Source organism: Diadema antillarum, unplaced genomic scaffold (genome assembly GCF_040938485.1).
Source record: "Diadema antillarum isolate AM-2024a unplaced genomic scaffold, OU_Dant_1.0 scf00000030, whole genome shotgun sequence".
Classification (NCBI taxonomy): Eukaryota; Metazoa; Echinodermata; class Echinoidea; order Diadematoida; family Diadematidae; genus Diadema; species Diadema antillarum.
In genome coordinates, this window is record NW_027270919.1 from 2,660,544 (window position 1) to 2,675,509 (window position 14,966).

At 38.3% G+C, this 14,966-nt stretch overlaps 1 protein-coding gene across 1 annotated transcript; it reads right to left on the minus strand.

The window, feature by feature from the left end:
* Positions 1–4,011: 4,011 nt before the first annotated feature.
* Positions 4,012–14,734, minus strand: LOC139740997 (uncharacterized). Its single transcript, XM_071651590.1, has 7 exons — positions 14,592–14,734; positions 12,908–13,014; positions 11,195–11,322; positions 9,410–9,522; positions 8,121–8,333; positions 6,939–7,200; positions 4,012–6,137 (listed from the first exon to the last, which is right to left on the minus strand). The coding sequence occupies exons 1-7, from the start codon at positions 14,667–14,669 to the stop codon at positions 5,839–5,841; spliced, it is 1,200 nt and encodes a 399-aa protein (XP_071507691.1). The 5' UTR covers positions 14,670–14,734; the 3' UTR covers positions 4,012–5,838.
* Between the last annotated feature and the right edge of the window lie 232 nt (positions 14,735–14,966).

The window sequence follows — 14,966 nt, forward strand, 5'->3', positions numbered from 1 at the left end:
TCATGATATGACCTTTTGCTCTCACGAAGAGATAGAACCTGCACCGATAAATCAGTCGGGGCTCCTTTTTGCGTATGAGCGGAAGAAGGGTAAACTGTATCAAGCTAGGGTATGTTGGATTTTAAATTCACAGAGATAAGCATTTGTGATGTAATAGGCCTAATTATTCAAGTAATCCTTATAATCATAATTAATGGTGCCTGCCAGCACATCCATCTGACAGCAAAAGTGTCATTTAGCCTGTCAATGGAACCAAAAAGTTATTTCATTCAATGCAAAACAATGAAATGGATGTTTTCTTGAGTGTTAATCGATGGACCATTCTGGTCAACTGGTCTATGCAAGTTCACCCTTTACTTGAACATGACTGATGAATTCCATAAGTCCAGCAATCTCATGCATTATGTCACTTTGAAAAATGAAAGAAGTCCCTAACGAACTATAAAAAAAGAAAGAAAGGTAATTTGTACCCAAAGGGCACATGGCTAATTCCGACGTGGTTTTATATTTCAAAGGCATTAAATGTACGGTCTCCCATCTAACAGCTTTGAGGGAGGCTTTCCTTGGGATTAAATAGGGCTTTACATGTTTGTAAATCTTGCCCTTTCGTCATTACAAGTCCTTCTAATTTTTACGACACTGGAGAACTGTGATGCTGCTAGCAAGTACAACATATCATTACAAATGCAACATATTGCATATCACTGAATTTTTGTTTTCAATCAAACTACATTGAATATCCTTGCTTGAAAATAGAGCTGCTTTTCATGCCTATTCGTTTTCTACAAAGATGATGAGATGACTAAAGTGTCTCAAATAGCGGTATGTAGATACACTTCGACAGAAATTGCCTTTCTAGTGACAGTGATATCTAAAGGCCTTTGAAAATATAAATGAGATGTACATGTCCCATTTCCAGGTATGTTCGAATATTCATCTATATCACAATGTGACTTGGAATAATTTGCAGTAGAAATTGAAGGTACATCATACAGACATGAGGAAAAAAATAATGTTAAAAAGATTTCTAACTGCACTATAATTACCATGTAAGTAATCCAAGTCCAAATCAGAATGAACTCCTGCGTCAGAAGGTAGAACTTACGCCTATTACTGTACAGGTTTGTCTGTAGCATGCAAAAACGATTACCTGAGGGTACAACGTGGGAAAAGAAAAATCAGATGTAGAAACTATCAGGCTGTGTAACATGAAGTATGCTTGTAGACAACTACCCCCCCCCCCCCCCAAAAAAAAAGGCATTATAGCAGAAAGTGTGTATACCCTAACATATCATAAGCTTTGAAAGTAGTCATTACACAAGTGGATTTCCATTTAAGGGTGACATGCTGTCAGATGATATAACATTGATAGGTAAAAAACAGCACTAAATAGGGTGGCCTGGTATGCAGTACAAATCATGGATTTATTTTAGTATAGTTTTGTATTGTAGACATTGCCAGTTTGGCAGGGGCTGTTACTGCAAAAGAAATAGGCAAATGAACAACAAAGACATGAACGAAACAAACAGCTGGTGATGAAACAATGGGAGACGAACATGCCTTATCAAAACAAGTTGGCAACAGCCAAATACACTGAAGGCTTTGAAGGCACTCTTAAACAATGTTACCAGTTAGGAGAATTAGAGGTGCACAGTCCGACATGCTACCAGCGTATCTCATATTAGGGAGCTTTAGATTTTTGTAATGGGGACATTCGGAGAGGAAAAAACAAAACAAAAACCTCTTCTGAGGATGCATACAATCGCTTACCAAAGGCAATCAATTTATAGCTCGCGTCATCTGAGTTTTCACTACGCGTTCTGGGCTATTATTTCGTCCGCTCAATTCATGATGCAGAGAGCAAATTCATGCACTGATCATATGGGGGAGCCATTTAATTTTTTATAGGTTCTCTGGTTGCATCCTCACGTACATGTAGTTATTTTGCAACACAATGCAGGGAGAGAGGAGAGTGGCCAACGCAATCGTCGTATCACACATCTGCCTCGCAAATCTAAAGCTCCTCATTGTATAGATATGAAGCGATGAAAATGAAAAAAAAAAAAAAAATCTGGGTAGAAAATAAATGCAAAATACTTCACAAAAGTGAACTCTGAGTGATGAGACCATACCCAATATTTCCCTTTGACAGAAGTGTAGGAATAAACCATACAGTAAATGGTGCACAGTAGCACGTGATATCTTTACATAGATCTCTTCACAGTGACAGCATATTTCTTAAAAACCTTTGTGTACTAGAGTGTTTTTATGCCTTTGAATATCATCACATGACTCAGCCAATAAAGTTTGACAGTGTCCAAATTGAGCCACCACCATGAGAAACAGTGTCTTTAAATGCTCAACAGAGGTGATGTGTACTACAAGTGTATGTACAATACAGTGTATCATGTATGTAATTTACCAACAACCTACTGCAGTTTCAGGGTTTTAAAAAAAGGCATTCTTCCTAAGAACAAAGCACAAAAGACACACTTGCTTACAATGAAGGAATACAAATAAATGTAAATCATAAAAAGGATACATCACACTTTATATGGGTGCATCTCTACAACTATACAAGGTTGTATATATGCAATATACAAAGTATATAACTCAAGTAAAACATGCCTGCTTATGTGACTGCATACCGAGCTGTTTTGCAATAGGATAGATCCACAGAAAACAAGGCGGGCCCAAATGGCAACATGGTAAATAAGCTATCTGTCATCAAATGACTTCATATTACATTTACTATATACTATTATGTACACAAGGTAAACTACACAATACAGTAGCTGAGACACATTCCTGAACTAGGCAAAACATATAAAATCATCTTAATGCCTATTTCAAAACTAGTCAATTTGCCTCTGACAAAGATTCTGCTTGGATAAAAAATTCAGGACCTTCTTGACTCCATTTTACTCCACTTGCTCTCTAATCACTAGGCAGTTTTCAGCAGCTTATAATATTTTTTTTACATTTATTTTCAGGCTACTGTATACAAATGACACACAGGGGTAATATACAATTTGCCAATGCATGCAGAACCTTGTGCTCCACATATCAAGAGCAAACTGCTTACAATTGTTAAAAAAAAAAAAAAAAGGAACACGAGATATATCAAAATGTTCAAGTCTCTGGTAAACTAAGTTGTTGTTTCTCGGCTCATTGTTGTAGAGTACTATTTTGTCAATGGCACAAGAATGTTTTGATTTCAGATTTTCCACCCTCACAACTTTGGCAACTCAGATATGATGCAATACAGTGTATTTGGTACCCTGGCGTACCAAATGAAACTTTGACATTTTGTTGAATTACTATTCTTTTTTTTCAGTGCTGTACCCTGAGTTACCAAAAATGTGTAAAAATAATTTTTAGTATTATTATGCACAAAAATGTTTTCTTGTTTGTGACTACGCAACAATTAATGCATGCAAATAAGAACTCTTTTTTCTCATTTACACGCTCTGTTGTACTCTTTGCTGTTTAAAAGTTGACATGAAAGGAAAATTGGCATTGCAATCGTTATCGCCACTGCGATTTATGCCGGCGCTGATGATGAGAAAATAGCCGCCATGACAACATTGTACACCTGTATGATAATGGACATGAGATGGCGCTACATAACGCCGTACCCTGGGTTATGACGGTATCCCAGTGTACGGCGTGATGAATCATATGGCCCAATTCTATGATTTAGTTTTAGCTTCTTGTCACTGCCCAATGAACAATCCAGTGACAGGCAGAACTGAGAGTCTTCTGAAGTTTACCACGTAGATGCTGTCCCATGGCCATAAAGTGAACATGACTCTAGGGTGTGGTTGTCACTAAAACAATATTTTTTCCCCCACCTAAAGCATACTGCATTCAAAGTACTGCTGTATGACTATAGATGGAGGGTCACTGCTTTACGTTACAGGCTATTTCAGTTCAGTTTCTTATCAAATTTGAAGATATAGTGTCTTGTTAAGAATGACCCTTTGAAGTCATGCCCCCCCCCCCAAAAAAAAAAAGATATCACGTGGTACATGTAAGAAAATCATAAATAACCTAGGTAGGGCAATGATTTCATACCAAGTTACTCCAGCAATGAAATAGGGACATAATTTTCATCCGACTCACCAGATGAAACATTATTTGACATTACAAAAAAAAAGGTATAAAATCAGTGACACCAGCAGCTCAAAATAATCATGGAAAACCTTACATTTCCCTTTATTGTAGCTTTTCAGTCTTTGCTTTAACTCCTAAATACACCTTCCATGTAACAATAACCCCTCACCTCTAGAAGCCAAACTCTTTTTCTATGCCAATGTTTCAAACACCAGTTCAACAAACAGGTGCAAAAAACAAGTTCATAACTTTCAAATTGTACCTCCAAGGAAAGGACTTTTGAACAGAGTGCGCAGAAAAGATGAGCAAAAAGGGCTCAAGATATATGAACTGTAGAGCTGGATGCAAAACTTATGACAAGAGCAAAGAAGAATAATTTTGTTTTCATACAAATTTGTGGAGGTGGAAACAAGATATGAATGGGTAAAAAGCAGAGGTTAGTATGCTCAATGGTCAAAAAACTTCGATTTCTCAGTTGCACTCTAATGAGATTAAGTAATGTCTACAGGCATTTGCATGTGTTGGTACCCATAGAATAATCTTTCAGTCGAAGTTTGTTACTTCATGTTGACACAAGCTAACATAAAAACGGAACTCTCTTGAAGCAGAGTTGGAAACTTTGGAAGCCCATTTTTAGAGTCCTACACCACACATGTGTGGTGCATGACAAGGCGCAAGAGAATTTGACTGACAAAACGACACATATCATCCATGTATTGAGTTCATCCTATCCCCTCCTCTGGCTAATACACATAGCAACTTACACTGTTCAATTGTATTTACAAGAAATAAAAATCAAAGGTAGCAGAACTCATTACACTTTTGATGTTTGCTCTCATATCATAAAACATTGAAAAAAAAGGTTAGCAAACGGAAATCAAGAGCACGCTTTCAAATCAAGACCTCCTGAGATAAATACTATGAAAACAAATCATCAAAGCTAATGATCAATCATATCTTTTCATGTATAATTAAGATAAAAAAATACACAGTTGACCTTTTCCAAACTACATATCGTCGCTGGGGTGATAAGACCTTGTATCTGCAATTTTGGTGAAAATGACTTTTTTGGATTATTGGTCAAATAATGGGTTAAGTGATGTCCTGTCCAAATCCAAACTGTCTTACTCCAAAAATGAAGCCACGACGGCATGCCAAAGGAAAGGCTATCCCATTCGCCACAGTGCTTTGGCCGCCATGTTTTTTGGCTCTCCTGAACATTGGACATTTTGTAGATACGAGGTCTTATCGCCCCAGCGACGATATATGGTTTAAGGACCCAATGGAGACTGACAGGTTAACAGAAACACAATGAGGCAATGAATAATTATAACACCTTACCATTGTTACACTAATAGCTAATATTGAATATGATTTTCTCTCCATCCTTACTTTCTTTTTTTTACTAACATCTAACGAGCCCACTCAATATTGGGTTGAAAATATCCTTCATTATAAATGAATGCAAAAGTTCCTCTTACATCAGAAAAATAAAAATAGGTCTGATACACACATACAATTACAACAGTACAAGGTCATCATGATTTTCTTCGCTGGTGAGTATAGGTACACCTTTCAGAAGACACCAAATAGCTGCTTTTTACCATGATTATCCCTCCATTGGTAGTGTTTTCATGTCTTTAATTGTAAAGATGCCCCCACAGATGCAAAATCACCCCCGCAGTGACCACCGCAGACTTTGGTAGTGCCGGTAGCTGGCTTTCAAGTAATGAGCTGATCCCTATCTGAGGTTTGTCCCATGATGTAGTCGTACGTCGGCAGCTCCGGCTGCGGATGACCAGGAACCGGTGCCACATTGGGTCTGGCAGGGGCTGGCTGGCCTGCCGGAGGGGGAAGGTAGGCCCCTTGGGGATAGCCGGTGGGGGCAGGAGGATGAGGAGGGGTCGGCATGACTGGAGGTGCACCTGGGCGAGGGGTGTAACCCGGGGCAGGTGGTGGAGCTGTGTAGGGGGCAACAGGGTGCTCCACTTGGCCACTGGTTCCCATTCCATAAGAAGCATCTGGGTGAAGAACAAAGAATGCATTAGGAGATACATGCAAGCAATGTATATATCTATGCATACTTATATCTAAATATGATCATATGAACATAATGGAAATATACTGTGTGTATTTAAATTTACAAAACATATCTAAATAATGACACGATTACAAGCAAAGGAGAAAGGTGATAAGAATTATTATAGGCACTGTCATCATTACTATACTGTATATATCATGCCATACATTCCATCAGGTTTAATTTTCACAAATTTTGCGAGTTGAGGGCTACAGGTTGTATTTGCGAATTTAATAACAACATGCTTGATTACTAATGCTGATCCCGCATAAATGTGACAAGCATGTGTACATGTGCTGGTACACAGTCTTGAACAAGGTGCGTGATAATACAATTTCATAGTAGGCCTCAGATGTCTTGGTGCACTTACTTTGTAAATAGATGAGCAAAACTTAACCCCTCACAATGTCATCAGGAAGTCCCGATTCACAAAAAAAAAGGTAGACTTGCTAAATTTGTGCATGGCATATACAGTATCTGCTTATGATGATAAAATAATTACATTCATCAAGAAAGTAGTGGCACAATGGCTTGAACACTCAAAATTGTCAATGATAATATAATTATCCAATTTGGATCAACATGTCAAACCACACAAGCATGTTTCCATCTGCTGTGAACAACTTTTGATGGCTACAACTTGTCACATCTCCACTTTACTTTAATATTAATATCACCAGCACAACAGAGTAGCTTCATTTCTAAAGACCCAACATCCCTGAGCCCCTCTGCTTGCACTCACAATCACATGGCTGGAGCATCTCCGCCGGGTTCTGGGGGGCACTGCCGCCATTGTAGTTGGGCTGCCTGGTGACATCGGGTACCCCTAAGTACGGCTGCTCCCTGGCCCTGGTGCTGCGCTGCAGGGCCTGCTGCACCAGGTACTGCCTCAGCATGTCCAGAAGCTCACTCTGTGCTGGCCGCTGCTCCTGCTTGAAGGTCAGGTAGGCCACCTCCCCATTTATGTCCGCATCTCGGTCCACAGTGGTCAGGCAACGAGATATCTGTTGGTCAAAGGGTTGGGAATCGAGTCAGTCAATGGAATATCTGGTGGCCAAACGGGGGGAGGGGGGGGGGCCTAGAATTAGAATTTTGAAGGCCAGATACTTGGATATCTGGTACTTAAAGGGACAAAAATCTGAAAACACGGGTTAGCTAGGTAATGAAATATCTGATGATAAAAGGTGGTCAAGAACTTAAATACAAAGATTATACCAGATAATATAACTTTGTCAAGGAGGCAGTAGAATTAGAATCTATTGAAAGAAAACATTAACAATTTCAACAACATTCATATGCTAAACAAGAAAATCACTCAGCAATGAGGGCTTGATATTGCCGAAAGCCAATCTATATGGCATAACTATACCCTCTGAAGACAAGTCTTGAGTATTCTCGAGCAGGTGTCTATGGGAAATGTATGTTATAGCAAAAATCATATCGTTCTCATCGGGCTAAGTACTGGTTGCTCACAAAAGAACAGCCTGCAGTCATAACTCTTCTATGCTCTGTTCCCTGATTGGTAGACACACAGGGATGCTTTCGTTGCTGATTAATTGGCACCGACGTCTGGAAATTTGTCTGAAAAATGTCACTGAATAGGGACTACCCAATCCACCTACGTATGCAATGCTCCGCTGCAAACCAAACTACTCTCTGTGAACAGTCACTCCATGTTCAATTTCAGTTTGATGAATTGTACATGGATAATGGGAAAAATGTTATCAAATATTTGATACATTGGCAAGGAAATTTCAGAATTTTAAAACTGTGCATATTTTCATGAAACAATAATATTAATTACAGCCACAATTGCAACAAGACAAGATGATGATGTCACTATTAAAGCTCTTCTGTGAGTCTGTACAATACAATGTTAAACAACTTTACTGCAAAAATCCTAAACTGTGACCCGCCAACTCACTCTGTAGATGGGGCACATGAATATGCAGATGGGAAGGCACATGATGAAACCACAGATGCCCACAGAGTTGCAGCCAAACATGGTGTTGAACTCGGTGGAGTTGGTGACCACCACGTGGGCATAGCAGCAGCTGTAGGTGGTGTTCCACAGGATGCTGTCCTGGCCTTGATGGAGACTGCTGAACCAGCTCTTCAGGATGCCATCGAAGTCAAACTTGAGAGAAGACATCACCAGCAGAAAAAAGTGCATTTTTACTGTCCTCTTTCCTAATTTCATTCATTTGAAAACCATATTTGGGTCACCCTAATATTTGGTTTCATCATCATCACCATCATCATTTTTTTAAAATTCAGAACAGAAAGGAAAAGTTTATATTAAACAGATCTTATATCACAGCTTGGTCCAAATAATCTACTCCCAAGTCAAATTTCCCATAGTGTTGATGTTGAGCTCAATATAAGAAATAAGCAAAGCTGAAAAAAAGAGAATGGAAAATATTCACAGAAATTTGCCATAAGAAAAATATGAACTGTATAAGAATTTCAACAAAGTATCTGTTTCCAGCATGAAGTCCATACGTGAGACTTCTCCTTTGCATTGAATAACTGTAGCGTTCTAATAAATCCAGCTACAGTGACTACTTAGGGAGAATATAGGTTGCAATTGAAGAGTTTTATTGCAAAATGGTCTAAGTGCCATTTTTAAACAAAATGTAAGTCCATTATCAGATAGAGCAAAATTAAACCTTTCCAATAATTCCTCACTTGTGACATAACAAGGAATATTCTAGAAGTTATAATTAAAACATCATGTATTTTCTTATTATTTTCTTTTTTTTAGCAGCTGTAATCACATATATCTCAACTTAGCAAGAATGGATTTAGTCCATTTGTGATTAAAACTCTTCAGTTATCAAATCACAGTATGTATGACTGTTCCCAGGTTCCACAATGTTTCTGTAAGAGAGGGGCAAGCCCTGTATAAACAAGAGATTGAGAGCCAGAGATAACAAGTCACTACAATTTCATTACATATTGCCCACTAGCGCCAACAGCCATGCAGCAATTTGTAATCACTAACGCTACCTCTAACTATCTTTTCAGAGAGTAGGGACTGCATTGAATGTATGCAACCTTTGCTATGGAACACAAAATTGGAGTGAAAATGGGGATGTTTCCTAAAAGGAAGAGGAGAGAATTGGCAGCATCAATGCAATGCACACAAAGTTCAAATAAACGTCACAGTATGCTTCACATAGATCACAAAATGTGATTTCTACGGTGGCTCACATCGATGGCAAAGTTGCGCCCGTTGACGATGTCCTCCCTCCCTTCCTCCAAAAGCTTCTGCATCTGAGCTCTGATCACTGGGTGGGCTGTGTTGATTGTGACGATGATATCACCTGAGGGCAAGAAATAGAAATAATGAAATAGAATTTTCCATACCACTAAAGAACTTGAGAGGTGAAATTACAAAACAAACAACCAAAACAGAATCACTCCTGAAAATTATCACTATCAGGTCATTGACAAAGAGAGAAAATAAAAATCAATAAGAAATACTAAAGATAGTTTATGTGCATTTATAACAGAGATAAAGACACATCCTCCATAAAGTAACTACACTTTTTCACATATCAGGAATACAACTGTCTACTTCTTGCACACAGCATGTTGGTTATAGAAATTCCTTTGTCCCAGATTAGAGCCATACACATAAGGACAGAGAATACAATTTTATCAGTAGCTTGGGGGGGGGGGGGGGGGTGGTGATATCAATCCATACTTTGGTAGTTTGAATTGAACTATAATTTTTATCTCAATAAACGATATTAGTGATCACTGTATTATGTTGTAGGCTGGATAATTGTGCAAAAATCACGCATATTATCAGTCCTTGCTCCAGTTATAAACGTCTGAGTGCTTTAATGTGTTACATTGCGATTTATGTTATATTGTATGCCAATACATTTCTGTTTCAGTTACAATTTGTGTAACGTCATTGTGTGTACTTGAATTATTTCATGTATAATCAACTATCCTCCCATCTCTTATCTGGACTTCTGTATCATCCAGACATATTCACACAGTGAAGACAGGAAAAAGAGTAATTTCAAACTCGATTAAAGCACCTATAAAACTCACACGATTTAACTATAACATTCCATGTGGAGAATCAGGTTATGAATTCTAAACGAAAACTTTTCAATTTCTCTTATTACGGAATATTACTCTAAGTAGGCTAGTGTAGATTACACAACAGTTGTGGTGCACACTACCTACATCTGTATTTAGCCACCACTGGGTCAGCAGCTACAATGTATGGTACACGTAGATTTATTTTCTCCCCTACATAGTTATCAAAATCGCTTGGACAGATGAGGCTGGCCCTGACATGGCTGGATAACCGAGGTTTGACTGTACACAAAATCAAAATACATTCTCCCCACTCTCCCTCTCATGTCTGTAATCTATCCAATACTTATACTTCAGATTTTCACTGAAAACTCAGCATGTAACATACAGGCAGGATATATTGGGCGTGTGTGTCTGTGTGTTTGTCTTGAGTTTTGTCTAATGCCAACATCCTGTTACATAATCTTTCACTAGAAACAGGAAGATTTCTTTTTATATCATGCACATACAAATGTATATATAGATTTCTTGGTACATGTATACGTACATACATATCCTAGACAAACTTTATAAAGAAAGCTTTCTACTTTTAGTTTCTGGTTTTACATTGTAGAAGTACATACATACAAGATCATAACAGGATGTGGGTAACACATAAAATTTCAAAGAATACCTCCATCCACTCACTTTGTGAATGGATACCAGAATATGCCTATGAATATGAATATGAATAAAGCTCTATGGCACTTTCTACATGTTCAGCAAATGCACTATCGACACTCCATAATTGTCGAACCCATGCTTCTCAACCGGTGGGTCGTGAAGACAGCTTAACAAAAAAAAAAAATGTAGGAGCCTAATAAAAGCTCTTGGGTTGAAAAAGGCCGAGATTCATGGGTCTTGACTACCAGCACCAACGGTAAAAGTTGCGAGACTTACATTTTAAGATGTAGCGGATCCTTCCCGATTTGTGACTCCTCTCAAGTACGACATCTAGGACGATGGGACACGACAAGAGCCTGTGGACCAGGGCATCGTACTGCTCAACAGTCTCAACCTTCAGTACTCTGTGATAGGGAGAGTTTGAGCAATGAAGGGTAGCCTTGAATGAGAGATGTCACACATATACAATTGTTTTTACAGTGCACACTGCCAAGTAGAAAAGAGATACCCCCTACAGAAGTCTTTGCGCTAAAATGGCATCGTAGAGGGAATGCATTAAAGAACTAGATGAGTCCACCTTCATAGACATGTGGATTAAGTGAATGCAGCAATATTAATAGTAGAATGCATCAGTGAATGTTTGAGGAAAATTGGACAATCCGTTCGAAAGATATGAATTTGAATTTTCTGCTCAGTCACTGCTGGATGAGAAGACCGCTACGGCTCATGATGTCACATGTGCAGAACGATATAAAGAAAAATATGAAGACAATTCAACATTTTTGAACTTTTCTCACACTATAAAAGAACACTTGATTTGCCTCTTTCAGAAGGCAGAGGGAATAACATTACCCTAACACATGCCAGTGACAGGTCGAGGAAATGTGTACTTTTTGTCAAAAATAAAATTTTGTGAAATTCTCTTTACATTTTCCTTGTAAAGATCTAGCAGTATTCAACGCAGATACTTTTCATAACTTTTGAATGGATTGTCTGATTTTCCCCCAACTTTCACTGATGTGTTATTGCTGCAGAGCTACACAAAAGTAACAATATGAAATACAATGTAATACAGCCATTGGAATATCAAATTAAGATTATTCTTACAACTTGGTCCTCCTCTCCATACAAAAGTAATTCCATCCCCTTTTATTGCAAGACATGAGGCTAGCTTAATCTACCTTGGTGGACAAGTTCTGACATCAAATGAACTACAAATAGGACAGCTTTGTAATGTATGAAAATGTTATGCACAACCTGAGAACAAAAATAATTTTCCTTTATAACAAGAAAGCTTGTCCTACCTTTTTCTCATTTGTAGCATCAAGTAATGAATGCAAACTGGTTTAGACTCATGTTACAACATACAGTAAAATCAATATCATCAACAAATCAGTTATTAAAAGGAATGTGAACTTACTCCGATCACTCAAAGAGAAAAGTTCAGGAATTTGCATAAATCAGAATCAATTATGAAACTTGTTTGTTTGTTTGTTTTATTACTATCTGAGAACATGGCTGGATAGCTCATTCAGCTGCAATAGCTGGTCTTCCATGGGGCCCAATTGGATACGAGGTGGGACCACTTCAACGGGTGAAAACACCCTGCTCTTTGCGATGAATGAGTGAAGCGGGGTCTTTTATGTGCATGAGTTGTACTGCTCTCTCACACACGGGAACTCCATTTTATGTCCTATCCGAGGGACAGAGTGTTTTGCCTAACGTAAAAGGGGACGGTATGATTGCACACAACATTGCTCAGTGGGAATCGAACAAGGTCCTTTGGATCTTGAGGCAGACACACTACTGACTTAGCTTAACCTCACCGCCCTTAGTTATTGGTTTTCATAATCATGAGGGTAAAGGAAGAAGAGAAGAAGAAGAAGAAGAAGAAGAAGAAGAAGAAGACGAAGAAGAAGAAGAAAAAGAAGAAGAAGAAGAAGAAGAAGAAGAAGTGAGGGCAGCCACACCCAGAAAAGAGATATTCACCTGCCCATGGAGTCTGGGAACCATGCCTCACGGGAAGAATTGTAGGCACATAGGTTGACCTGATTGTGTACCGGTCTAATGACTGGATGACGCATGCAGTGCTGCACCTGTGATAGGTAGACAGGGCAAACTGGTTTGATGGCAGAAATCAACTTTAATGTGAACCAGATGTACAGTGACATCCTTCAACTTGATAACATGTGAATTTCTGATTACCACTAGTACAGTGTTCACCCTGTACTTTCACTCACATGATGTCATTCAATAGTTTAAACCCTAGAAGGGCCGGGCTTTTTTTGCTAGTGCTCAGACCGGGGGGGATGGATTCTGCCCCCCCCCCCCCCACCCCCGAGATCTCGGCCATCGGTGGTGCGATCGCGATGAAATTTCGCATGCGTGAGACCCACGTCATAATCTACAAGATTGTGTCACAAGATTTTTTTAAACAATCAATTTCTAATTTTAATTAATAAACTATGGAAATTCAGCTCAAGATCATATTTTAGCCTAACTAAAAGCATTGGGAGTCTAATTTTTGATCTGTAAATCTGTTTTAGCATATTCAACAAGTGTACATCACAAAAACTTCCAAAACTCATTTCAATTCTTATGTATTTTTGTTTTCATAATTTCTTATGTATTTCTTTGTTTTTCATTGGAAATTGTAATTGACCACTTTTCTACCATAATTAGCACAAAATTTATCAATGAAAGTGATTAATTGTAAAAATAATCAAGTTTTTATGACTTTCATGACAGAGCACTGTTTTCCATCTAGGAAATGTACACAAAATCACAAAATTGTTTGTGACATTCCGTTACAAAAATGGGCGTGGCTTCGCAAAAGTATGCGCGGGCGTTACAAATTTGGTCTCACAAGTTGGGCGAGACTTGAACATACAAAGTCAAGAAGCCTCACGATGAGGCCTTCTCGCGTTACAGAATTATAGCGCCAAACGTCGAGGGGGGGGGGCGGATTCTGCCCCCCCCCCCAACTGTGTGATCCATCAGTTTTATGTTCAGAGAAGTTGCATAAATAATTACTTTTTTTTTTTCATTTATCACTTGAATGAATTCCAAATGAATTGATGTACAACATACCTAAGCAGTCACGTGTTATGCCTATGAAAAGACAGTGTGAAATTATTTTTTCCTGCAGTTGGCAACCTGATAGTGACTTTAGGGATATGACTGGCTACAGTAAGACATTTACAGTCCAGTCTAACACTGGAGATAGGATCTCTATGTAAGAAGCATACAGAATACAAACTCTACAGACAGGTGGAGTCTTACAGATTATATATCAAGTATCATTAATTAATTTCCAAGACAACATGCCCACCTTGAGGAATATCAAAAGAATTCAGGTCCTTGGCGGACTTTACAATGTATGTTATATGTACATTTCTGCTCTTTAATAATTAATACTTTCATATTTTGTACTTGTCCTTATCAAAACTGCACGTCAGATCACACAATGGATCACTTAATTTTCCCTAAAGAAAAGATGATAGCCCAATCAGCGATATTCTTTGTGGGCCAACAGCATGATAATAATGGGTTTCTTTTAGCCCACAACCAAAACCTAATCATAATGGATCTACAGGTCTGCAGAGATTTTACAATCATATAGGAAACAGGTTAACAATGGTTGTATAATAATTGCAATGAAGTCTGTATTTACCTGAAAGTAAGGTGGTGGATTTTTCACAAAGTCTTCCAGGAGGGTGACTCCGATCATAGGCAAGGTACGGGTGTCCATCTTGCGGTATCAAACCTGAATGCACAAGGATGATTTAATGAAATTTAAGGAGAAGCATGGTCAAAATATATTCAATAATAATGCATAGTCTTTTTGACAGCACATTTCCAATAAAATGATCAATGAACTTTACATCTGAATTCACCTAATGACAAAGTCAAAGGGACAATAAAAACTTTTGTCAAATTGCCTTTTTTATGTTTTTTTTTTTTTTAGAGAGAGCAAGTGAACCTGTCACTAACTATGAATAAAACCCATGGATGCAAAAAGTCTATTTGAAGTAGACTTCTTCACTTC

What these genes read in the sequence shown, in the direction of transcription:
- LOC139740997 (XM_071651590.1), bottom strand. Translation starts at nt 14,669, where the DNA reads ATGGACACCCGTACCTTGCCTATGATCGGAGTCACCCTCCTGGAAGAC. An exon ending in TTCCCAGACTCCATGGGCAG is followed by an intron (nt 11,323 to 12,907) that starts GTGAATATCTCT and finishes TCCCTATCACAG; the next exon opens with AGTACTGAAGGTTGAGACTG. An exon ending in TCATGTGCCCCATCTACAGA is followed by an intron (nt 7,201 to 8,120) that starts GTGAGTTGGCGG and finishes TTTGACCAACAG; the next exon opens with ATATCTCGTTGCCTGACCAC.